Source organism: Nicotiana tabacum, chromosome 5 (genome assembly GCF_000715075.1).
Source record: "Nicotiana tabacum cultivar K326 chromosome 5, ASM71507v2, whole genome shotgun sequence".
Lineage (NCBI taxonomy): Eukaryota > Viridiplantae > Streptophyta > Magnoliopsida > Solanales > Solanaceae > Nicotiana > Nicotiana tabacum.
The window spans coordinates 16884427-16912132 of NC_134084.1; the positions used below are offsets into that span (position 1 = coordinate 16884427).

At 34.9% G+C, this 27706-nt stretch overlaps 1 protein-coding gene across 1 annotated transcript; it reads left to right on the forward strand.

Annotated features, from left to right (window-relative positions):
- Positions 1–1081: 1081 nt before the first annotated feature.
- Positions 1082–3958, forward strand: LOC107818138 (uncharacterized). The gene is made up of 2 exons (XM_016644081.2): positions 1082–1368; positions 3336–3958. The coding sequence occupies exons 1-2, from the start codon at positions 1201–1203 to the stop codon at positions 3897–3899; spliced, it is 732 nt and encodes a 243-aa protein (XP_016499567.2). The 5' UTR covers positions 1082–1200; the 3' UTR covers positions 3900–3958.
- Positions 3959–27706: the final 23748 nt, after the last annotated feature.

The following is a 27706-nucleotide window of genomic DNA, read 5'->3' on the forward strand; positions in this document are numbered from 1 at the left end:
TAACCTACAACCTTAATACTCGACCTCCACATCTTCCTATCATTTGGGTGTAGTTTTCAGTTGAATAAAAATCTGTCAAACCAAAAGGAATTGTATTACAATAATAATAATAACAATAAATCCAGTGTAATCTTATAGGTGAAGTCTGGGGAGGATAGTATGTACGCAATTTTTACTCTTACCTTGAGGCTGTTCTGATAGACACTGGGCTCAGGAATTATTTGAAGTTTACCAAAATCAAACTTCCGTTAATCTTGAATCTATCCTAATTAACGAAAATATTTATTAGGTTTAATATGTATTTATTGAAAAATGATTATTAGTAAGTACAAAGTTTGGTGGGTAAAGTTACATTTCATTACATTTTAATAAGGAAATCTTTAACATTGAGGCTACGAAATTGACGAGAATAAAAAATAGAACTGCTAAAGAAATGTATGTGTAATGTGCCTTTGTATGGATACTCTAATTTAATACGAAGTGGAAAATTACCTTCTTTTTTTTTTTTTTTTTTTTTAAAATCCGCAAGCCCTTTTTCCCTTTCATTTGGGATATTGCTTCAAACAAGCCTAAGTTAGTTATATTTTTTTTACTAGGTTACTATATTAATGTTTATAAAGGGATTTATCTATAATCAGAGGTGAAGCTACAATATTAGGTACGGGATTAGACGAACTCAATAACTTTTTGTTAGGTCCTATATTTTTATTAGGAAATTCATTAAATACATATAAATATTTAGTTATGAGCTCAATACTTAAAGCAAATGTGGATTCAGTAACAAGTTAAACTTTAAATCCCTGGCTCCACCTGCCTGTAATTATCTTATAAGTGACATGATTATGTAAATATTTTTTCCTCCATCAGTGCATAAAACTTAAACTCATATGTATTTATTTATGAGATTTAAGTTACATATATACTGATAAATTAGGTAAAGTTGTCTCTCTATGACCAATAAGTCACCGGGCTGCTTTTTTTTTTTTTTTTTTTGGGTACACTGAGAATGTATGTAAATATATTTATGTCATCAGTGGACATACATAGAACTTAAAGTATACCTATATATATTGCTTGCTAGCACAGAAACCCATTGAAGTAGAAAGGTGAAACTTATAAATCCTCCTCCATTAATATCATCATCAGAAGGGGGGAAAACACACACACACACAGAGAAACAAACAGTGTGAAAAAAGAAAAATGGAATGGAGGAAGTGTTATTTGGATGTAATATTAGTTCCATTAGGGTTTATGATATGTATGGGATATCATATTTGGTTATGGCATAAGGTTAAAACTCAACCTTTTAATACTATTATTGGAACCAATGCTAATGGAAGACGTGTATGGGTTTCTGCCATTATGAAGGTATATATAATTACTCCTTAATTCTTCTTCTTCTTCTTCTCAATTCTTTTGTCTGTTTTGTTTCTTTCTTTCCAATCTCTTTAATTAAGTTGGTTGTGTAGATTTGGTGTTTTAGTGGTTTATAAGGTTTGGTCCCTTATGTCCAGAAGTTTTTCTGAAGATATATCAAAGTTATAATGTTATATAGACGGAATCAGAATTTAAAGTTAGTGAACTCAAAACGAGTGCTCTTACGTCTTGACTATTCAAAACGGAATAGTCAAGTTTGTTTTATTTTTGCTCATCTACAAGATCATAGTTAATATCTTTTAGCATGTTTTTCTTCTTCTTTTTTCTTTTCTTTTTCTGTTTTTTGTTCTCTCGGCCATCTTGAGTTTTTATTTTCTTTGTTGAAAGCTTTTCGTTCGTTTGGGTGGAGAGGGGGTGCATGCATGGCGAATCGGGCAATTTAACGAGGGAATTCAAAATTATATAAAAATTTCGCACCCAATATTTATACCTGATTGTGCCAAATAATTTTTTATTCTATTTTTACCAAATAAATTTTCGACGAAAAAAATTCAATTGAACTCTCTTTTAACCATATATAGTTCCTTCCTTGTCATCAAGTGAAAAGTTGATTTATAGTGGACCATAGCTTAATTAATGGCCATTTTGCATTTAGCGTATATGCATTTGAACTGAATGCAATAGCGAGACAACATTTTGTTTCTCAAATGGTTATGTGTCCTTTCAAAATCATTTTCCACCTACTTTATGAAAAGTTGAATATATATATATATATATATATATAAAAAGGGTACGTACGTACTATCTTAAATGGAAGTGAGAGAGAGAAGAAATAAAAGGGAAAAGGATAGAAAATTAAATTGTCTCTGCTTATGTTTTTATTTCTCTTTTGTGGGGAAAGAGGGTTTAATTTGTTAGGGTTGTTACATGATAAAACCATAACGTCTCTCTAATACTATAAATAGATGAAATAAGATGAAACTCTATAGTACTCTTTTGTCTATTTTAGCAATTTTAAGATAAACAACCACGTGCATGCATAAAGAGTTTTACATAGTAATAAGCAGTCGTTTTCTCCTCACTAACCCAATTTCCCCCTTTTGTTCTCTCTTGACAAAAGAAGAACTAACGACGTGTTATAGCAAGTAACATGTTTTACCAAAAACGGCGTCAGAATTTGAAGCTTATGGGTTTAAGATTCTAATTATTTTAAATTATTGAATTTAAAACTAATAATTTGTACATATTCCATGAATTTCACAAGATAAATACAGAGTCTGCGATATAAAAGCTATTGGGTTCGGCCAAACCCGTAAGCGGAGCATTAGCTGCGCCCCTATGTTTTATCTTTTAGTTAGGTCATGTTGATATGTTGTAGCAAGTAACACGACTTATTCTTTACTTATTAATCGTACATACTTCTATGGACAAATACAATCACACGATCTCTGTATAACAACCTCGTTTGTTTCACTGCTATAGTGAAGTACTATTATAAAAAACATATGTCATAATATAACATAAAAAATTGCTTCCAAAGAAAATTTGACAATTATAATGAAGTGTTGTTATAGAGAATGTTTGTTATAGAGAGGTCTGATTGTACCTGTAATTAACCTTTAATCAATTTAATATTGTAAAACTTCTTTTACTCTTTTAAGGTATAAATATTAAGAAGGAAAATCTTGGAGCAATAGTAAAGTTGTCTCCGTGTGACCTACTGATCGGGGGTTCAAGCAGTCCATTAATACTTGCATTAGGGTAGACTGCTTACATTAGACCCGGCCCCTTGGGGTGTGGCCCTTCTCCGGACCATGAATATAAACGCGGGATGCCTAATGCACCTGGCTACCCTTTAATGCGTATAAATTAAATTCATTATCTTATGGTAATTAACGTGATTACATAAATATTTTTTTACACCGTCAATACATATAACTTAAACTCTGGTTTTGCAGGACAATGACAAGAAAAACATATTGGCAGTTCAAACATTCAGAAACACAATAATGGGATCAACTCTAATGGCCACAACATCAATCCTTCTTTGTTCTGGCCTAGCTGCAGTAATAAGCAGCACTTATAGTGTTAAAAAACCCTTAAACGACGCCGTTTATGGGGGTCATGGAGAATTTATGGTGGCACTAAAATATGTGACACTTTTGCTAATTTTCCTCTTCTCATTCATTTGTTATTCCATATCAATTAGGTTCATAAACCAAGTGAATTTCCTAATCAATTGTCCAGAAGATATTTTTGGAATAGTGAGCATTGAATACATCTGTGAATTACTTGAAAAGAGCTTCATTTTGAACGCAGTGGCGAATAGGTTGTTCTATGCAGCATTAACACTTGTACTTTGGATATTTGGACCTGTGTTGGTTTTCTTGTGTTCTATTAGTTTGGTCACTGTGCTTTACAATCTTGATATTGTAATTTCTCATGATGAAAAGGGCAAAATGGTACATCATCATCATGAGAATGGTATTAATGGTGCTTCTGATTTTGTTGTATCTGTCTAATTGAATGAGATAGTACTTGATTATGGACTATTACCAATCAATAAGAATGTTGTTCCTTTATGTCTCTTTCTTTTCTGGTACTAGAAATTGTCTTTTTTTTTTTTTTTTTTTTGTGGTTTTCCATTCCGTGTTCGATATTCACGTTGTCGCTCCGATAATCAAGATTCACGTCGCGTAAGGTCCGTGGACCGAGGGAAAGCGCTTTCTATCATATTCTTTTTCATTCTTAGGACTCGAAACTGGAATTTTTGGTTAAGGATAAAAAGATCATATGCATCTAATCACAGTCGTTGGTGGTCTAGAAATTACAAATATAACCTAATTCTAATTTTCGTGAGATGAGGATTAAGCTATTCATTATATCAACATCTACTATATAAAAGTAACGAATAACGATAAATCACTCGAGTTGAATTTGGAAATTTTCTAGAACTAAATGATTTATATTGTGCCAACATGGCAAGTAATATGTCATAAATTATTGAGAATTTTTCACAAAGCACCATCTTTTAGTCCTAATTAGCCATTTATAGATGCCTTTTGCTATATTACGCTCTATAGATATCTTTTATGTTTTTATACAATGTATTTCATGTATTTAAACAGTTGTATTCATTAATACAAGAAAAAAAATAGGCGTAAAAACGAGAAATCCAGCTAAGTGTTATCTGTATTTAACTGTATTCAAGCGAAATTTCAGCTGTATTTAACTGTATTCAAGCAAAATTTCAGTGAAATATAGTAACTTTTTTGCGCAAATTCTGGGAACTTAAACTTGTTAAAAACGAAAGAAAATCAAATCACATGATAGTCTCCTAATTTAACTCAAAGAACTAAAAGGAGTACACACTAATTTGTATTTTGCTCAAAGAAAGCAACTCAAAAACGTGAAAAGAAGGAGAAACCAGAGCAACACATCTGATCGAACTTCTCAATTCTCTTCTCCTTTTTTTCTATTGAATACAACAAAATACAATTGAATAAAACTCTTGAATGCAACAAAATACAACTAACTTCTGCTGAATAAAATAGTTGAATATAACTAACTACAACTTAATACAACTGAATACAGTTGTATAAAACACTTGAATACAACTAAGTATTGCTGAATAAAATAGTTAATTACAACTGAATACAAGAGAATAATCACAACTTTTTAATACATCTAAAATATATAAATGAATGTTACTGAATACATGTGAATACAGTTTCACCTCTTTCATCTGTAAACATGGCTTTCGACAAAATCAAGGTTGAAAACCCTATCGTTGAGATGAACGGTTAGATCTCTTTCTCCTCTACTTTCTCTATCTCTATATTTCTTCCGTTTTTCTTGCTGAAATTTGTTGTTTTATAGATCTGTTTTTGTATGCCAAATAATAATAAAGATTGATTATGCTGTGAAAATACAGAGAGGACAAAGAATTTGAGTAACGTGGGTATGTGGGAGAAGAGAGTAGAGGTGACAATGGCGGAGAAATAGAGATTTAGGGTGGGAGAAGATTTATGAAACGTAGGTTTGTGGCAGAAGAGGGTAAAGTGTATGGAAGAAGAGAGAGAAAAGCTGGTCAGAGGAGATATACGCTAATTAGGTGAGAGAAAATATAAAAAATAAGAGAAAAATATTTTGTAGCATATATGGTGCCTTAATTGTAGGATGGAACTATATTTAGATTTTTTGCTATAAACTATAAAAGGTATTTATAGGATGTAATATTTTAAAATGGTATTTATTTAATATAAATAGGGTACTAACCTATTCTATAGGTGGTAAAATTTCCTAAATTATTAGAGCTGAAATCCAGACTCTAGGATAGTAGTCTGGAGTTTCACTTATAGAAGTTTGAATTCTTAGACCCGTTTGGATATAAGAATTTTCACTTTTTTTCGAAATCAGTGTTTGGCCATAAAATTTTTAATTTTCACTTGAAGATAAATTTTGGAATTTTTCGAAAATTTTAAAAACTCCAAAAAGCTGTTTTTATTTTCACTCACAAAACTTCAAAAATAACCCAAAATTATATTCATGTCCAAACACAACTCTAATTTTCAAATACTCCCTCCGGTCCAAAATAAGTGATTTTTTAGATGTTTTCACACAGATTAAGAAATCCACCTTTTAGCATTAATTAGCAATGGAATTGATCATATTAACCTTTACTATCTCACATAAATACTCCTAACACATATTCCAACACTATTTACTCCAAGGACAATATAGGAAAAAATTATTAATTCATTCTTGAAATCTGAAAAAATCACTTATTTTGGACCACAAGAAAAAGACCAAAAAATCACTTATTTTGGAACGAAGGGAGTACCATTTTCACTTAATTTTTTTTTTTTAAATTTTACAATTCTTATGTTCAAAGACTCCAAACGCTTACTTAAAGTTCGAAAAAAGTGGAAGATAAAGAAGCGGGTCCCTGCCTTCTCACTTGAAGAAGATAAGGGCAGAAAAGTCTTTTTAACTAAAAACTAACTATTTCTCAACTACATTCAAATGCTGGTTATATATCAAAAATTGATCCTATGACTGGCTACTGGGTGTAATTTTTTACCTATTTAGTTCATAGGCACTTGCAATTTAGCTTAAGCTATCATTTGAGCTCCTCTAAAACTATTATATAGCACATAGCCTAACATAATTTAACCCTGAAATATGCTCACAACATGGCATAAAAAATTAACCTTCTAAACCTTTGTATTTTCTGAATAATTCACAAATTAAACGTTTCGATTACATTATATTGAGTAAATTTTAATGATTATACATGAAATTAACCTTTATCGCATCTGAGGTATTATTTTACTAATTAGTATGACCCTAGCTGAACAATTCATAAAACAATTTTGTGATTTATTAAAGTGAATAAACTCTAGTAATCATACGTGACATTGACTCTTACCATAATCTGATGTACATATCTTACTATATTTCTTCGATTTGACTTCCATTTTTGTTGTGGGAATTATCACTCTAGCACTTCTTCATCGCAGCTTTTAGTGGTGCTGATATCGTTAAAATAGCACGGTCTAGCCAGTTTTCGGACCGGTCATTCAAAAATAGTCAGTGTTTGCCAAGTTATTGAAAAATAATCACTATTTTGCTGCAACAGAGACCGATCCAGCATAATATACTGGAGTTCGGTACACCTGTGTATGAACTTCCAGCATATTATGCTGGGCCGGTATACTTTGCTGGCTCCAGTATAATATACTGGAGACTGGATCACCGGTGCTCCAAACCCCAGTATATTATGCTGGACCGATATATTATACTGGAACTGCAGTATATTATGCTGAAGTATTTTTTCAGATTTTGAACAATGTTTTCGTTCAGATTTATTTTTACATAAAAAATGGCTAAATTTCGATTACTTTTGAAATTTTGGCTATTTTTAAATGACCACTTGTAAATCTGGCTATTTTTAAATTTCTCCCGCTGATATCCTATGTAATTCTATTTAGTTTATAGACACTTTGTAATTTGGCTTTAACAACCACTCGGCATCCTTTAAACTATTTTTTAGCACATGACCTAACATAATTTGGGCTAATGCATCAGATGATATTGTTTAGTGGTCAATAAAATAGGTTGCAGACTACTATAAAATTTTAAGTTTAAATTTCAGTGGAGGTAAAAAATACTAAGTAATTTCTTCATATTTGTCCAAGATTTGATAGATAGAGTCACCCGATGCTGATACTAGTGTGAAAAAATGGGCCTACAATAATCACATCCTATATATGTATCGGTATCAAGCACATAATCTCTCTAATTTGACCTTAACGAGTACTTAATATACTTTATAATAAAATTTTAGCTATATATTGGCTAAACAGAGCAAGAAACAAGCATGGCAGAGGTATAATTGGAATTTTAGAACATCACTTTCCTTCCCACCATTAAACTAGTACATAGATATATTATAGATTTAGTATAATGACTTGTTGTGAGGCCAATACCGCCACCATTTAATCAACTTGACAAATTTGAATAAAAAATTCAAAACTTTTTTCTAACAAATGAACATATTAAAATTAGTTTGTCAAATCAAAGTTAAACGAAAATTGAGAAAATTTATCTTTTTGAATGTTCACTTTAGATAGTTTTATATGCTTTTTTCTAGAGCTGTCAATATGGGTCGGACCGGGCTAGCCCAGCCCAGTCCAGTCTACGTGGACTTTAGCAATTGACGGGCTGGGCTAGCCCACCATTTTGATGGGCCTTATAATGGTCAGCACACCCTAGTCCTATGTGAGCCGCGGGCCCCCACAGGCCGGCCCATCATTTTTAAAAATATAATTTTATATTTTTCTTTAAGTTCTGACCTAAAAAAAGATAATTATTTAAAAGTTAAAAAATATCTTATTGGAAAAAATTCGCAAAACTTAATAACTGTTCATATTGTTCTAATATATTACAATAAATACTAAAAAAAGTAAAAGGCAGGACTATATTTCATTCACTAAAAGTCAAAACTTAAAACAAACTATTCAAAAGAACGTTCATGATGCTTATGAGATATCCAACCCATCATCTTCATCAAACACATTTGAATCCGCTTGTGACAAGGTTGTCTTAACATCTTCACTTTCATCTACAATTCATATGCAATATTAATTAGTTAAATATTAAAAATAATTAAATTTTAAAAATTAATAATATTTAAATTCACATAAAAAAATATTACCAGTTTGAGTTCGGGAAAACCTGTGCAACCAATTTCAAGTAGTAACAAGTGTTTGAACATTTTCATAATAAATGCAATTTCTGTACCTTGTAAGAACACGCCACTAATGCTACATGTTGATTCCGGTGGTACAATGGTAATAAGAATGCTAAGTACATCACGCACCATTATTGAAAGATCGGGATATTTTCTAGAATGGTTCTTCCAATACACGACAACATCATCTCTTGAAACTTCTCAAGATCAAGTTTTGGTTCCTCTTAGTAAAGACCCAATTCTGACTTTCCATCTCTAAAGGCAGTATATTTTTTTATATATTTTAAATAAATATTTTATTAGACCCACGGGCCGGCTCGGCCCAGCCTTAGTCAAGCCTCACATGCCACGAGCTTACTCGAGTCGGCTTAAAAGTCTCGTTTTAAACGGGTTCCAAAAATTCTAGGACGGCTCTACTTTTTTCCCCTTAAACATGCAAAAACAGATATGGCTTGCTTTTTCTAATTGAGGCGTGCCATATAAAAGTCAATCCAAATAAATTATTATAGGAAAGGTAAGAAATAAACAAAGTGAATAAACATGTCTTGATACCTCGAGGTAAATCTCCTTTATCCAGGGAAAACAATTAAAAAAGCCTTATCTTTTTCCTTGTTGCTGTAGAAGTTTAAATATAGTTGTGATATATAGAACCTTCGGCAATAAGAAAAATAAAATAAGCTAAATTTAAAAACTTTGGCACTGTGATCTATTATTAAAAAGAATTTTTATGTGCATGGCTCATAAAAATTCAAACCTGTATGTAAAGGGCTATTAAAAAGATATAATTAAGTCAGTAAATAAAATATTTTTTTTAAAATCTTAAATTTTTATTAAAGGAGATAGTCGGACACTTAAAATATTTTATTATCGACTAAATTATATATCTCCAACACAAAAAATCTTCACTTCTCAATAAATTTGTACATATCTTTTTAGTAATTAGTTGACACGTATAATTAGAAGTATTTTTTGGAAGGATGGACCAAGCTCAAATTCCTTTTCTAACACTAACAAAAGCATGCTGCTCAAATGATTTGAGACAAATACAAATTTGATATAATTTTAAAGTACTTTTTTTAAGAAGTACTTTTAATTAAAAATAATTTTTAAAATGAGCAGATTATTTAAAGTTGGCACTTGGCGGCTTATTCAATTAAGAGATTGTGGTTGCTTGCTTGCCAATAGTATGAGGACTTGGTATCATTTGGCCTGGGATAAAATTGTTGCCTAATTTTCTATTCCTAATTCCTTGTTATTACATGGTGCATCATTATTATCAGTAGTTGACACTAGTCTTGTATTCTCGTATTTCTTGATCTTGTTTATTACATGTTTTATCATTTGTTTTTGTTGCCTTTTACCTTATCATTTCTATTAATTGATTATTGCTTCCTTCCACTGTTCTTGAACCGATTGTCTATCAGTAACAACCTCTCCACCTTCATAAGGTAGAGATAATTTGGTCTGCGTACACAATACTTTTCTCATACCCCACTTGTGAGATTTTGCTTGGTTTGTCATTTTTGTTGTTGTTGTTTACAACAAATTTGTAAAAATTATCTACTTACCCTTTACATGAACTTTAATTATAATTTTAAAAAAAAATTATTAATAACAATCAAAACTCAAAATTTATATACACATGAAGCATAATAAAAATAGTGAAACTTAAAATCTCATAAACACACACACCACCATACATTATATGATTTTGATATACATAATATTAAAATAATAATGATAATAAAGTAGTAATAAATTTTGTAATATATTCATATATGATTTTTTATTTACAATGTTAGTGAACTTAGATTAAATGATATAGTAAGATATAATATTATTTAAATTATGAATAAATACATGCATTAAAAAATATCTAGATAATATAAAATGGTATTACATATATAGGACTTGAAAGTGTCAAGAGTAAAATAGACATTGCGTAGGAGAAAAAGATGAAAATCACAATTGTTCAAAGTTGAAAGATGAGTTTAATTTTTAGAGTAAATTTAGGGGACGTAAATGATCAATATATTACATTTCACACAATAAATAAAATTTTGGTCACCTTAGAAAGAAATTAATGAATCCCCCTAACAAAGTATTAACATATGGGTAGAGAAGTAATTTATACACTAGAGGGATTGAGCTACTTATAGCAACTACTTAAATTTGGTAAATACCAAAGAGATCAAAAGGAAAACAGTAATTTTCGTCCTCAACTTATTATTTATTTCGATTTCAATCCCTATAATTCACTTGACACACTTAGCATTCAATATATTAGCAACTAAAGTGAAATAGGTACGTCGCCTTCAGGGGGTATGAAGTGCCCCCTAAGTTTTGTTCCACAGTATTAATATTACATTCCATGATTTTCTAGAAACTACTGTTCCTAGGATGTCTGCCCAAAAAGCTTCATTTGCAAACACCGGAGGAACTGCCAAGATTATTGTTTTACCAAAAAGGTCTTTCTTGGCTCCTTCCGTTGCCATCACATCAACTACTATATTCTTCTCCCTATACCTATGTTTCACCACTGTGTCTCTCAATTTTGGGATGATCGATCTGCACTAAGATAATTGAGTCAAAAATATAGTTACCTAAATTAAGCATTTGTATCCTCTGTCGAGTTTGTGTTGATTTCGAGAGGTGTTACTCCTCTTTGCTCTGCAATTTGCAGTCTCTGAAGAAGTGCAAAAGGATCAGCTTGGGTGTTTGTGGTGTGTGGCAAGCTTTCCATATAGCCCAGCACCCAATCGCCATTGGAGTTTCCGAATACGTCCCCCACACCACCCTTTTCAGAGTTCCCTAATGCAGCTCCATCAGTGTTGAGCTTGTATTGGCCCCTTGGTGGTGAATCCCATTTGACACAGATGGTCTTTTCTTTCCTAGGTAAATGCCCAACTGAGATAGTAATATATTCGGTTGAGATAAGGACCTGATCTTTTTTGTTTTTGAAGAGGTTTCTATTTCTGGTAATCTGCAGATGTCAGAAGCTGAATGGAAAGAGGTCTTCCCAGCAAAGAATATTGTTAAAAGGTTTTCTCTAGAGGGTTGACCATTTGTTGGACCAAGAACTACTTATGAAGGCGAGGTTTATAATTTTGTTGTAAAATTGTGGTAGTGCTCTTGGAGATTAGATGCTGCCAGAATATTTTTGTATTAGGGCACTCAAAGAAGATGTAGGCAATTGTCTATATTTCAGAAGTGCGGAAACATCATAGGGGGTTACAATTAACCCCAATATTTTGGAGTAGCCTTCCATGGTATAAGAGGCATAAGAAGGTCTTGATCTTGTTAGAAACTCTTAGCTTCCATATCCATATGTAGCTTTTGTTTTTCCCTTCTAGATTTTAGACAGTTTAGTTTGTAAGGAGGGTATAGGCTGATTTAGAGCTGAAGAGGCCATTATTTATTTTGCCCCTAATCATTTTATCCTCCTTTATGGAACTGAGTGGGATGAAAGTTAATAAGATTAGATCTCTGATGTTAGGTGGGATGTTTAGAGATATGGGGCAGGTATCCCATGCACCACTATTGTAAATGGTGGCCACTTTGACCAATTGATCAGTTGGAGTGAATGTAACCTCGATCATGTTCCTGATTGGGGTGGGGGGAGGGGGTGGGGATGGTTGGAGATCCAAGAGTCATTTAGGAAGCTGACTCTGTCTCCTTTGTGAACCACCCACTTGATAATTTTTTTGCATGTGTCCCAACCTCTAACGATACACTACCAAGAAGAAGATTTAGCTTTCTTAGGGATGTGGGTCTAGTTATAGTGTTTAGAAATGAGAGTCTTTGCCCACATTGAGGAGGGGTTGTGGAATAGTCTCCACGCAAGGCCAGCATGGATAACTTTGTTTTTATACTCAGTTTTTTGAATTCCTAGCCTTCCCTGGCTTAGGTTTGGTGATAGAGTCCCAACCTACCAGATACATTTTCCTCTTGCTAGGGGCGGTGCCCCTGATGAAGTTTCTTTGAATTTTATCAATTGCCTTAGTGGTTTTTGAGGGAAGCTTGATAAACTGCATGATATGATTTGGGATGCTATTTAAGGATGTTTTTGCTATGGTGGTTCTCCCAGTCATGTTTAGGAAACTTGTTTTCCACCCAACCAGTTTAGATTGCATATTGTCAATGATGAATTGGAAGTCACTATTTACTGGCCTTTTATGAAAGATAGGGAAGCCCAGATATTTGCCAAAGGTAGATGAAGCTTGGATGGATAGGTTGGCAGTGTTGGCCTCCATCTGAACAGGGTGACAATTAGCAGAGAAGAAGACCCTTGACTTTGTAAGATTAATGTCACGAACCAAAACTCAACTCGGCGTGATGGCGCCTATCATGGAATTAGGCCAGCCTCAACTCAACGAAATCCAAAACCACAATACTAAAATTTAAAACATTTGCGGAAAAACTTCATCATTTAAATAAACTGTTTAAAACATAAGGCGAAATTCATAATACGATACAACCAGCCCAAAATCAGAGTGTCACAGAGTATATACGCATCTAGATAAATAGCATAGTTTACTACAATGTTTACGGAATACAACTGAAACACAACTAGAATAGAGAAGGAGGGTCAAGATCTGCGAACACCATGTAGATACCTCAATAATCTCCAAAGCCTGCAACCTCGGTCAATGACTGCCACTAGGACCGAAAGTACCTGGATCTGCACACAAGGTGCATTGAGTAACGTGAGTACTTCCAACTTAGTAAGTAACAGAAATAAATAAGTAACTGAGAAGCAGTGGCGAGCTATGCAATTAAAGTTTCTTTCAGTAAACTTCATCAGGAAATATGCATGCTTTCAAATTCAGCAGTTTAAACCAAATGAGTTCGTGCTCAAGTACCAGATAACAAGTATTTCCGAGAGTTAAATAACGAGTACATGAGACAGTTAAGAGCAACAATAATGGAAAGTGAATACAGTCTCTCAAGACACAGTCACTGACCTCATCTCAACAGTTCAATCACTCGGCTCTCAGCCCTCAATGATCATACTCATCAGGTACCTGCGCTCACTGTGGGTGTGCAGACTCCGGAGGGGCTCCTTCAGCCCAAGTGCTATAATTCGCACGGACAACTCACGTGCTGCACGGTCAGCTCACGTGCTATAGTATCAATATTAGAATCTGCACGGATAACTTACGTGCTGCACGGACAACTCACGTGCTATAGTCTTAATATCCTCACAATCCACACAGACAACTAATGTGCTGCATGGACAACTCACGTGCTATAGTCTCAATATCCTCACAATTAGGCCCTCGGCCTCACTCAATCACTAATCTCTTTAGTCTCACGGGCTCTTGAAAATCATATAAACAGCCCAACAGAAGTAATATCATGTATCAACAATGAACAATAATAGACGGAGGCATGATAAGCAGGAAAACCATGACTGAGTACAAAACAACAATTAGCAGCTAATTTAGCAAGTACGTAACCTCACAGGTCTCAATAGTAAACACATAAGGCCTAAACATGATGTCTAACATGAAGTACAGGAAATTTCCATGAAAACAAAGGGAACATGTATTAAACAGTAGGCCAATTGATTCCACAGTCTCACGGTACAGACCAAGTCACAATCCCTATGGTACACGCCCACACGCCCGTCACCTAGCATGTGCGTCACCTCCCAAATAGTCATACGACACGGTGTCCTGGGTTTCATACTCTCAGGACCAGATTTATAACGTTACTTACCTCAAGCTGATCAAATCGTCTACTCTGCGATGCCCTTGCCTCTCGAACCGGCCTCCAAATGCCTTGAATCTAGCCACAAACAATTCGATACAATTAACACGAGCTAAAGGGATTAATCCCTTAAGAAAATGCTGAGCTTAAGGTCAAAAGTCAAAAAGTCAACTCAAAAGTCGGGCCCCGAGCCCATGTCTCAAAATCTGACCAAAGTCACAAAATCCAACAATCCATTCGATTACGATGCTAACTATACCAATTTTACTCAATTTCGACTTCGAATTGGCTTTCAAATCCCAAAAGTTTATTTTATGAAACTCCACAAATTTTTCCCAAATTTCATCCCAAATCACTAATCAAATGATGAAATCAATGATAGATTCATGATTATTAGCCAAAACCGAGTTACAATTACTTACCCCAATAATTTCCTTGAAAAACTTCTGAATATTCGCCTCAAACCGAGCTCCTAGAGTCCAAGATGTGAAATAAAACCCTAAACCTCGCTTATATAGTGCTCTCTGAACTTTCAGTCCACTGTCCGCATATTTCTTATCGCAGCAGCACAATCACTACCGCGGTCAGCAAAATTGCATCGCGGCCGCGAGTCCTAAGCCAACCTTTACCGCGGTCCACGAGAGTCCCACCGCTACCGCAAATCCTGAATCAAATCCTTCCGTGGTCCATGAAGTTCCCATCGAGGCCGCATTCTCCTACCGTGGTCTGCGTAATATATACCGCGGACGCACTTCCAATGATCCGAGACCTGCAACTTTCCAGCACCAGATATCAGGTATTTCCAACTCCAAGGCCAAATAGTAAACTGATAACCACCCGGAACTCACTCGAGGCCCTCAGGACCTCGACCAAACATACTGACACACGCCATAACATCATTTGAACTAAGTTGAACCTTAGAATCATTCAAAATAACATCGAAACACCAAATCACTCTCCGATTTAAGCCTAAGAACTTCTAAACTTCCAAATTCCACAAATGATGCCGAAACCTACCAAATCATCTCCGAATGAATTGAAATTTTGCACACATGTCACAAACTACACTACAAACCTACTCCAACTTCTAAAATTCTATTCTAACCCCGATATCAAATTTTTCATTGTCGGCCCAAAATTGCCGAGTTTCCAACTTTCGCCAATTCAGGCCAAATTCTACCACGGACCTTCAAATCACTTTCTGGATGCGATCCTTAGTACAACATCACTTAACGAAGCTAACAGAATCATCAGAAATCCCATCTGCGAATGTTTACATATAAGTCAATATCCGGTTGACTTTTTCCAACTTAAGCTTCTAAATATGAGGCTAAGTGCCTCATTCCACTCCAAAACCACTACGGACTCGAATCAACCAACACGATATGATAAAACACAGCTGAAGAACACATAAGAAAGCAGAAACGGGAAAAATAGAGCTATAACTCATGAAATGACCAACCGGGTCGTTACTGTCGCACCTCCTTTTCACCTACGCCCGCAGGGGCGTAGGGGGAGTTTTTTCAATTAAAGGAAAATCGAAATGGGATTTATTATTTAATTCAGAGTCGCCATTTGGGAGATTTATGGTGTTCCAAGTCACCGGTTGAATCCCGAATCGAGGAAAAGATTGACTCTATATTACAGTCCACGAACCAGAAATCCAAGTAAGGAATTCTGTTAACCCGGGAGAAGGTGTTAGGCATTCCCGAGTTCCGTGGTTTTAGTACGGTCGCTCAACTATCATATTCGGCTTATTTATCTAATTTTAATCCAGGTTGAACCTATGTGCAAATTTTAACTGTGTACCGCTTTTATTATATTACTTTTACCGAGAATTGCAACATCGTGAAAATACAGCTCGAACCACGTCACATCAATGCACCCGTGATTATTGACACATTTCAACTCTGTTGAGATTTGGATTTGGGTCACATAAATGTGCACCCGAGTTTAAGAAGATAACATTATTAAATACGCGCCTAAAGCGACTAGCATATCATTATTTTGGGTAGGGCCGTGAAATTTTGCTAAACGGTCTATCCCGAAGTCTAAGTAATTTTACCACCACGTATAGAGGGCCCCACATCTTGTGTATTTTTGTTTGTCGAGGCTCCTCTCATTCATATTTTTTAAAAGGAATTTGCAACATCGTGGAAATGCATCTCGAACCACGTCACAATCAATGTACCCGTGATTAGCGACACATTTCGACTTCGTTGTGATTTGGATTTGGGTCACATAAATGTGCACCCGGGTTTAAGAAGGTAATGTTATCTAAAGTACGCGCCTAAAGAGACTAACGCGTGGTTATTTTGGGAAAAGGCCGTGAAGTTCGCTAAGCGGCCGATCCCGAGTTCTAATTAATTAATACATACATTTGTGAGGGCCCCACAGTCCGTGCGTTTTATTTGGCGAGGATCATCTCGTTTATTTTAAAAGGACGATCCTAAAGGGACTACATTTTTCTATCATATTTTGTCTCTAGTAATATGAAAAGACCCTAATTAATTAGCATGTCACTGAACCGTGATTAAGTACTCAAATAGATTCAGTTCAATTTGATAATCGGTCCATCATGGGCCTCAGGGATATCATGGCTTTATTCAATGCTCTATAGGCAAACAAACTATCAATTTCAAAATCCTATTTGTTATTTGGATATTACCTTTCCTACATGCAAATTAATGCGCTGGGACTCAGCTTAAAGCCACCAATTAAAACCACCTGCTCGCCTATGATTATGATCTACACGAGAAATGCTACTGGGAACTCTATCTCATAACATGAGTTTTCTTTAAACAGATTTGAAAATAGTTGACATGAATTTAACTAAAGCTAACATGAACTTCTTCCAATTAATCACAACTGGTGCTCAACGACTAAAATTCCTGTACGTTTTGTATGCATGAATACACGATTTTATGATTCAACTAGACACATTCATACTTAGCAGTTTATTAGCCCACTTAATACATCATAAACAGAAATCTAAACCACATCAATAAGCTGAATGTTGAGTATACAGTTACAGAAATTGAAATAACTTAGATTTCATGCTTCAATCCTTTCATATTTCAGCTCGCAACTATCAAAGGCAAAGTCGTGTACCTGGAATTGGAATATAAATGAAGTAGAAGAGGTCATCTACAACAATAACTCGAACAACAACAGCAATAATCAATGCCCAATAATATAGAACAACGAGCAGACCCAAGTGATAAACCAGAAATCCAGAAGTGTTTAAAACCAAACAGAATTACCAGAACTGACTCAAAACCAGCCTGAATAAACCCAAAATTACTAGAAAACCAGCCAGGAAACCTCTGAAACTCTCACAATCAGAAATCAAGCTAGAAACATGCAACTCATCAACTGGAATTCTAATTTGACTTCAGGAGCACTAATGCAACAGTAGGTTTTCTCAATGTTTGTTTTTCTCTCTGTATGTATGTCTATCTTTGGACTTTTTCTATATGTTTTTGACTCTAAACCCTTCCTGCTCATTCAAAAAAATCCCCCCTTAATGTCTCTACTAATCTCTATATTTAAACCCAAAACCTCAGCCCATTTTCCAGCTCTAAGGAGCACTTGGGAAAGTATTTCTACCCATGATATTCCCTGACAGCCACTACTACATGTTTTTTCTCTTTTTTTTTAATCCAAGGTTATGGGTAACTTAACTTATTTAATCAACTTCCCATGCCATTAAACCTTGTTCCCCACTGATCACTAAACAATTCATTAGTTTATTGGTACTTTAATACCCTACTGTCAGGACATTCAACTTAACTAATTTCAAATCTTTCAATCCCAAAATACCCTCCTAAAGTCCCTAAAATTCTTGCCCTACCCAATCCCTTTCACTCTGCATTGAACCTTTGAACTTCTAACCTATTCAAACCTACCAACTAACTAAGCTGAATCCAACAAACTACAATAGCTATAACCAATTCAAATCAGCTAGTAATTCAGGATAACAAATGACCAATAAATCCAGTTCAATGAATTGAATATACCAACAGGCTCAGTCCCAAATTCAAATTTACCAACGAGCTCATTTTACTACAAACTTTAGAACACAAACGAGGCAGGAGGGAAACAGACAAGAATGAACCACAAATTAGACTATTATCATGCTAATCTAACATTCAAGCATACCAGACTAATCGACGACACTTATTCAATCGATTACACAAATTATAACATATAACAATCGACAACAAACAGAAGCAATGATAAAATTGGACCAAATAAAAGGTCTGATAAAGAAAGACAGAATCAATCGACAAAAATTGAAAAATCAATAAAGCTACACTTAAACAAAGTAAACAGAATAAACAAACACAAAAATGGAACCAACAGAACAGGAAAAATACCTCAAGAACTCGGACACTAGACGATCCTGACTTGGACTCTGACTCGGACCTTTTTTGAGGTCGAACGGACCTTAATCGAGTGTTCTCAACTGAGAACACTTTGACTATGGTCCACTGGACACCCAAATTCCTTTTCTTTGGACAAAGTTCGATCTTTGGTTTTCTAAGGTTCTTGGGGGGTTCGATTTGGGGTTCGAACGGTTCTGGTCTGATTCGAACCAAACCAACGGTAGTTTGGTCACGAGGGAGGTCAGAGAGATGTCTGGTATGAGCTTGGGACTGGTTGGGGTAGGTTTAGGTTCTGCTCGAATCTTTGATTGAAGATTCGAGAAGCTGGAGGTTAATTCGAGGCAAACGGTTAACAGATCCATAACGAGGGTGGTCAGGTACTCTAGGGGTGTTGGTTTCATGGTCATCGACATTGTTGCCGCCGACTTTCAGGCGAAAGGGTTTCAGGGCGGCTAGGGTTCCGAGGGTCGTTTGGTTTGTCTGTGAAGGAGACGATGAACAGGGGTATGGCTTAGGGGGGTGTGAGGTGAGAGGTTGGGCTTATATACGAAGGGGGTGGTTTAACCCTGGCCGTTGGATCAAGCACGATCAATGGCCTGGATCAATTCATTTAAAGAAAATGGTGTCATTTGGAGTTGTACTGGGGCGGGGTCGATCCGGGTTGAAATGGACCGGGTTATGGGGGAAGCCTGGGACTGTTAGATCAAAACAAATCAATGGCTTGGATTTATTGGCCAGATACGACGCCGTTTGGATATATCTGGAGACGGACTGGACCGTTTGATCGTATGAGATTGACGGTCCAGATTCACAATGCCCAAACAATACGTTTTGGACTGGTCGCAGGTGGACTGGATTTGGGGCGGGTATGGGCTGACTTGGAGGTGACATTTGGGCCTGAACTTTTCCCTTTTAAACTGGCCCAGTTCGAATGTTTACCCTTTCTTCTCTTGTTTCTTCTTTTCCCTTTTACTTTCTTTAATTCCTAAAAACCCAAAATTCCTAAATTAAATTGTAAAACCAAGATTATTTTAAAAAGATATTAATTAACCCTTAACAACAATTAACACACAAGATCAAATATTGATTAAAATAAAAATCACACAATTAAACAATAAAAATGACAAAGCTACCAAAAATACATATTTTTTGTGATTTTTTCATTTTGTAAAACAAACTTGATTGTTTAATTAATTCCTAAATTGTAAAATTAAATCATAAATACACATGCAACACATATTTTTGTATTTTTCTTAATAGAGTAGAAATAAACATGCACAGACAAAATACAAATAAATCACAAACAACACAAAACCATTTTATTTTGAATTTTGGGAGTAGTTCTCATAGGGCAAAAATCACGTGCTCACACAGTTACATCCTCCACCTCTTAAAGAAACGTCCGTCCTCGAACGAGTTTAGAAACATACTTGAAGCCTCAAATAGGTGTGGATATCTACTCTGCATCTCCCGTTTGGTATTCCAAGTAGCCTCCTCCACGGGCCGACCTCTCCATTGCACTTTCACTGAAGCTATATTCTTTGATCTCAACTTTCGGACCTGCCGCTTCAAAATAGCCACTGGCTCCACATCATAAATCAAATCACCATCTAACTGAACCATGCTGAAATCCAAGACATGAGACGGATCGCTGATATACTTCCAGAGCATCGAAACATGAAATAACGGATGCACGCCCGACAAGCTAGGTGGAAAAGCAAGCTCATAAGCCACCTTCCCTATCCTATGAAGCACCTTAAAAGGCCCAATGAACCGAGGGCTCAATTTTACCTTCTTTCCAAATCTCATAATGCCCTTCATGGGTGAAACTTTCAGTAGAACCTTCTCCCTAACCATATAAGACACATCACAAAACTTTCTGTCAGCATAACTCTTTTGCCTTTACTGCGCTGTACGAAGTCGCTCCTGCATCACTTTCACCTTGTCTAGAGCATACTACACCAAGTCTGAGGTAGTAAATCTTTCATGGGATTAGTCGAGATATGTGCAAGCTGACCCAAACACCACAGCTAAAAAAAATTAGGCCTACAATAATAATTTGGCCTTAACGAGTACTTAATATACTTTAGAATTGTTATGATAAATATCATATTATGGTGGATGTCTACTCTTCCTCCATGATCTTCATCTCAAATGCTTAATGACATATTGAATGACATATTTTCTATGTTCAATGACATATTCCGTGACATATTTTCTTCACTTTTCATGCCTATATAAAGGCCTTATAATAGATAGGAAAATACACACAATTGAAGAAGAAAATATCTTCCTTCTCTCTATCTCTATTTCTTGTTCATGTTTTACTAAATTGCTTTTATTTTCTTGTTCCATATTGCTACTTTGAGTTATATTTTATAACACGTTATCAACACGAATCTCTAACCAATTCTATATGTATCTACAAAATTGTCCTACATCCGGAAAGATTGCAATCAGAAGCCATACATATCATTTCATGGTTGAAAGTAAAGAGAAACTACATATGGTAAGTAATGAAACATAAGAAGGTATGATTATCTTATACTTGTCATTCCTCTAATGTCTCGTATGTACACAACTTCATACCATACCTGTATTGCATAAGCAAATATTAATATTACATTTTTCATATCACATGAATGGAATAAAATTTCGAAGTTCTATATGTGAAAATCATAGTAGCAGTTAATTGTTGATATGAAGCATGTCATGGTAACCAAGGATATGTTATATAAGTTGTCTTATGTATATTTGTGTGTTAACTATCTTAAATCTGTCCTACCGCTTCTTTTGAATTTTTGTACTTGCATATAGTACCAAAAAAAGGGGAGAATAAAAAAAATGTCATACTGATTAGAAGCATAAATCATCTTGAAGAAAATAAAAAATACTTCACATCTTTATCTAGGTTGATTAATTACTTCTTTGAAATTTGGAAAACAAATCAGCCATATTATCACTTGAATGAATCTGTTGCACATTGATATCACCATTCTTTTGAAGATCATGAAAAATAACTTTGGTGAAATGTGCTTTGTCCTAGCTCCTTTTATGAATCCTCTCTTCAATTTGGGATATGCATGCTATATTATCTTCATACAAAATTGTGGGTAGTTTGCAACACTTTAAACCGCATTTTCGAGAAAGTATACTTCATAATTTATGGTCGTATCATTTGAAAGCAAATAGTGATTAGTATGACTACTAGAAGAGGTATTTTCAAGTATCCATGATCTACTTGATGCTTGCTACTGACTTTCCATTTTCAAGTATTTTATATGAATGACGCATAAGCTACAACTGGTAAGTTGTTACCTATAATGTTACTTTTCAGGTAATATAAATACTGTATTTATGTATTAGTACTATATATGTGTTGTTACCTATATGATGTACTTTTGATAAATTTATTCACTAATTGCTTGGTTGAATTGAGTGAAGGAAAGTCATGGCGTTAAATCAAATCCAATAGGTAGGGTGTACCCCGAAAACAACAATATTTTTTAGAGAGACTCAATAAATATTATGACAATGATTTTATAACCTATTTAAACTCTAATAGAATTTAGAAGAAATATTCTGACTACAAACGATTGTGTTTCATATAGATTCTACAAATAAATTGATAAAGCTTTACGCTGATTTGAGATTTGTACACTTATTTAAGAAAACAAATTTGATTTGTTAAGTTGCAAATTAGTTGTGTACAACTTTATTGGCATGTGATTGAAATTAAGGTTTGAGAATGAATCACAATATTATTTAGCCTATTATGCCATTGATTGAGGGTAAGACATCGGGATCAAATCCTGATGCTCCATAATGATAAGAGTTGAGTTTGAGTCTCAATTTATTATGGTTTAACATGCCTTTATATTGGTAAGACATTGGGTTTAAGTCCCAGTGTACCATATTGATGATATAATGATGACTAAAGAAAAATAATACTCCTATATTTTTCATGAAAATGCATGAAGATTGTCCTACTTGATTAGCTCCACTGTTGAATTGAATGTGGTAGCAGTGCATAATAAGTCTAAATGAAGACAAGTGGTTGAACAATGAACGTGAGCGTTCCAAATAATAATAATCATCACAATGATTATAAAAGGAGAATAATAAGGGTTCTCAAAATAGTCCTTCAAAATGTGAAAGCAATGTTTACCATCAAATTGGTATGAAAATAATAAAGCACGTCGCTGATTACGATTCATTCCTTGAATAGAATGTAACTTGTAATAAGCATTGAGAATGCAAACTCATTCCTAAAGTTGATTGTGGCAATATGTGATAAAAATAATGAAAAAAGACACGCAATTCATGATTATATGAATACCACACAACTCACCTTTGAGGGAGGTTTCAGTGAAATAAAGAGAATAAATATTATTGTGTGGTTACATGAATATGTCATTAGTCTCGTACATGTGATACGCCAAAATATTTTGGCATGCCTTATAAAAATTATTAAAGGCAAAATTAAAGCAAGAAATGATTTTGCTTATGATAATTTTGACCACGTCAATTTATTATGATATAATTTTCTCAGTGAATGAGACATTTACCATATGAATGGTATGACAAAAGATCTTGTAGTACAAAAGTTGTTAAGAGCTCCGGAAAAACTAATTTGTTACTATCCGGATGAATAAAATTATTCATGATATTGATATTGTAAAGTCTCAAAAGAAACTTTTTGAATTTTAAATGTATAAGTCAAAGTGATTGGCATATTGAGACTATAAATGAAAGGAAGATTGAATATCTTCATATTTCTATAATCATAACGGGTAAATATGAAAGATTACCCAATTTTCTTTCTATTTGTACTACACATATATAAGCATGATGCTGGAATCATATGCCATAAGTAAACTACAGGTTTACTAAAATAAATACTAGTTGGCATGATCGGTTGACCATCCCGGTTCAATTATGATGCGAAAAATTAATTAAGAATTACATTGACATATATTGAAGAATAGAAGATTCTTCAAAAATTCTCTTGTGCTGCTTATTCTCATGATATACCAGTTAAGGTTGGGATTGAATCCCTTGATTTTTGGAACGAATAAAAGGTGATAAATATATGGGCCCAGTCACCTGCCATGTGGATCGTTTACTATTATATGATTTTAATAGATGCATCTATTCTATGGTCAGATGTGCATTTGTTATCAACTTGCAGTTTGGCTTTTGCAAGATTGCTTGCTCAAATTATTAGAGCACAGTTCCAGAATATAAATTATGATGATTTATCTTGATAATACTGGTTTAAATCCAAGTTGGTTTAGCAAAAAATGTATGCCTCCAATTATAGCTAAATTATTGGTTATGAGAACAAAACTCCCAAAAACGAAATTTGGTATGAGATGTATTATTTAATATATAGCAGCACTTGTACGCATCTAGTCAAGTTATAAAAATTTCTCCCTATCACAATCGGTTTAGGGATAGGAACCAAAAATTTCTATATAGAAATATGGATGTACTATATGATTTAATTATGCCACCAAAATGCACAAAGATGAGTTCCCAAAGAAGGTTGGGAAATGTGTTAGTGATCCCAACATTAGGGGAGAAATTGGGCAACTGAGAAAGTGATACGTGAAATGAATTATTATGAATACATATAGATCCTCGTACAAGAAAATATGAACTTGAAGTTCAAGTGATAATTCATTTACAAATTATTGTCATACGCATTTGCTGACCCAAAGCTAAATGTCATATTTCAGCTGCTATTGCTCCAAATAGAATAAAGTCTATGAGAGACAAAGTCTATGGCACGCATGAAGCATATCAGACCAATCGGTTCCAAAGACAAAACTCCTTGAAGAAGGAGAGAGACAAATATTCAAAATGGTCATAATAAGGAGGCAAGTGCCCTAGAAGAGCACCACGACATAACACTTCATAAGACCTCATGGGAGAGGCTTAGGTACCTGAAAATAATGAGATCTCAATAAGTTATGTCTTTATTAGGTAATAATGGAACTGACGTAAAGTGATCGTCGACGATTGTCACACCTCCTTCTTCCGCCCCCGCGAGGGGTGAAGGAGTTTTTCCAATTAAAGGACAATCGAAACGGGATTTGTTTATTTATTTCAGAGTCGCCACTTGAGAGATTTGGGGTGTCCCAAGTCACCAATTTGATCCCGAATCGAGGAAAAAAATGACTCCATATTATAGTCTGCGAACCACAAATCCGGATAAGGAATTCTGTTAACCCGGGAGAAGGTGTTAGGCATTCCCAAGTTCCGTGGTTCTAGCACGGTCGCTCAACTGTCATATTTGGCTTATTTATCTAATTTTATACAAATATGAACTTATGTGCAGATTTTAACTTTTTACCGCTTTTATTATATTTTTAAAGGAATGTGAACCTCGTTTAAAACATGTCTTTGGATTGCGTCACATGAAATGCACCCGCAATCCAGAACATATTTTTATCCAATGTTTTGGGATTTGGATTTGGGTTGCATGAAATGCACACCCGAGTTTAAGAAAATAAGATTAATTGAGACGCGTCCTAAAGAACTAACGTGTTATTATTTTTGAGGAAAAACTGTGAAATTTGCTAAACGGCCCATCCCAGAATCTAAATATTTAATATATACATCTAACGAGGGCCCCGCTATTTATGCGTTTTATTTGGGCGAGGCTCATCTCCTTTTATTTAAAGGCAAACCTAAAAGCAAACTATGATTTCCTATCTTTGTTTATCTCTAACAAAATGGAAAGGTCCTACTGTATTTACATACTTATGAGTCATTATAGTTAAGCTTCAAACGTGATTTATTGAAAGAGGGACGTGATACGGGCAACCCATTTGGCAGTTATGGGCCCAGGCCTATTGTGCATGAAGTTAAATTCGGCCTGGGCCACTCTTATTCCAATTGGGCCTATTCAATGCGTTTAATATATGTTTGGCATTTATAAATAAATGGGGGGAGAAACTGAAATGAAACGTACTGTTTGCCTTAATCAAACCATATTCCCAACGACTTAAAACAGGTCATTTGTTTAAAGCAAGAACTATTGGGTACCTAACATGCTTCTCGACAAAACAATAAGGAACTAATAGAACATGGCTACTACAACATTAATCACTTTCAATTATAAGCAAGACACATGGTCTTCCAACTGAATGTTATGCATAAAGGTTCAGTTACATCACAGCTAATTACATGGTTCTGCTAGGGAAAGTAAATTATCATGCTCACAACCTATTTTTAGTACATTTCTAAGCTAATTCAGAATAACTTCAACTCTTCCAATTTTCTTTGCATTCAAGCTTCAAACTTCAGCTTACATTTACAGTGTATCAGTCGTGTACCTGGTATAGGAAAGCAAAAGAAGAAGGAGAATGAGCAGCGGAAATAGTATGCAACAACACAGCAACAGCAGCAACAGGGATAGCCCAACAATAGACCAAAAATCAGCAGCAACTTAAGTGAAAACCCAGCAGAAATTTCAGAAGAAACCAACAGCAATAGCCAGTGGACTTTCAGTCCAAACAGAGAACCAAAACACTTAACTGGAGCAGTTTTTAGCAAGTAAAAAACCCAGGGAAGCTAACTGAAAACCAACAGTGTGCCCAAATAAACTAGACCAAAGCAGAGAAAGAAACAGGTGCAGAAACACAGTGGTTTCTGCTTGTTATGTTCAGAAAATCAGCAATCTTTTAACTCTCAACACTTAAAATTATCCAGCCTCTAGTTTCTGATTTTTCCCTAGCCTTAAACTCTGATCTCCAGTTTTTTTTTAACCTTTTATCTCTCTCCCCCTTCTTCCTAAATGAGCCTACTTATAGGCTAAATACAAGCCAGCCCTACTGCCTCGTTTACCCCAGCCCTCACATTCTGCCCATGACTCCTTAAAACTAATCAAAAATGCCCAATGCCCATCCTATGGGCAGCCTATAGTATTTAATCAAAATTATGGGTGTCTACTTATTTTAATCAACCTCCCACATGCCATTTAAACTTGTTCCCCATTATTGCCTTAGTTTAAACCTATTACAGTACCCTACTGTCAGCTCACTTAAACTAATCATTTTTGCTCTTTTCAAACCCCCAAACTACCCCTGTTAGCCCTCAGTTATTACTGTTTTACCCTGAGCTTTAGCAGTTTGAAATTAAACTTCTGAAAGTTCAAACTTAAACCAACCTAACTGAGTTCCAGCTATTGCACTGCAACTACGAATCATTCACAGATAGTGTAAAACACACAGCTAAACAACAATGGTTCGATCAATCATATACAGCTATATGAATCAGAATGTTTGATCATTCAATCCTATAAAACTAATCGACGACGTTTATCTAATCGACTATACTAATTATGACATAGAATAATCAGTCGATCAAACAAACACTACAAACGGGGTTCCAAATGGCTTCAAACGACTTTGCACAAACAGAGAATCTATATGAATTATCTATTCGACGACATTAATTAACTCGAACATGTAGATCACCATACGTATTCAAACATAAACAGAATAACAATCGACCAAATAAAAGGTCTTATGAAGATGGAGAACAAATTGGAAAAAATATCAGAAATACCAAATAAACCAAACAAACATGCTGACAAACCCAAACAACATTTAAACAAAAACAGAAAAGAGAAAAGGAACTCACTCTGGAAATTCAAACACAGACGACCCAGGCCCGAACTGGATTTGCCCATTTGAGGTCGAACAGACCTTAATCGAGGTGTTCTCAATAGAGAACACTTCGATTAAGGTCTATTAGACCCCAACCCTCCGTTTAATCTGGCCGGATTCCAAAAATTCTTGTGTTCTAGGGTTCGAACAGTCAGATTTGGGGTTTGGGGATTTGTGGGTAGATTCGGACAAAACCAAGCTTGGTTTGGTCACGAGTGAGGGCAGGGTAGTGGCTGATATGAATCCGGGGTGGGTTGGTGTAGATCGGGGTTGGGCTCGAATCTTCAAATCAAGAT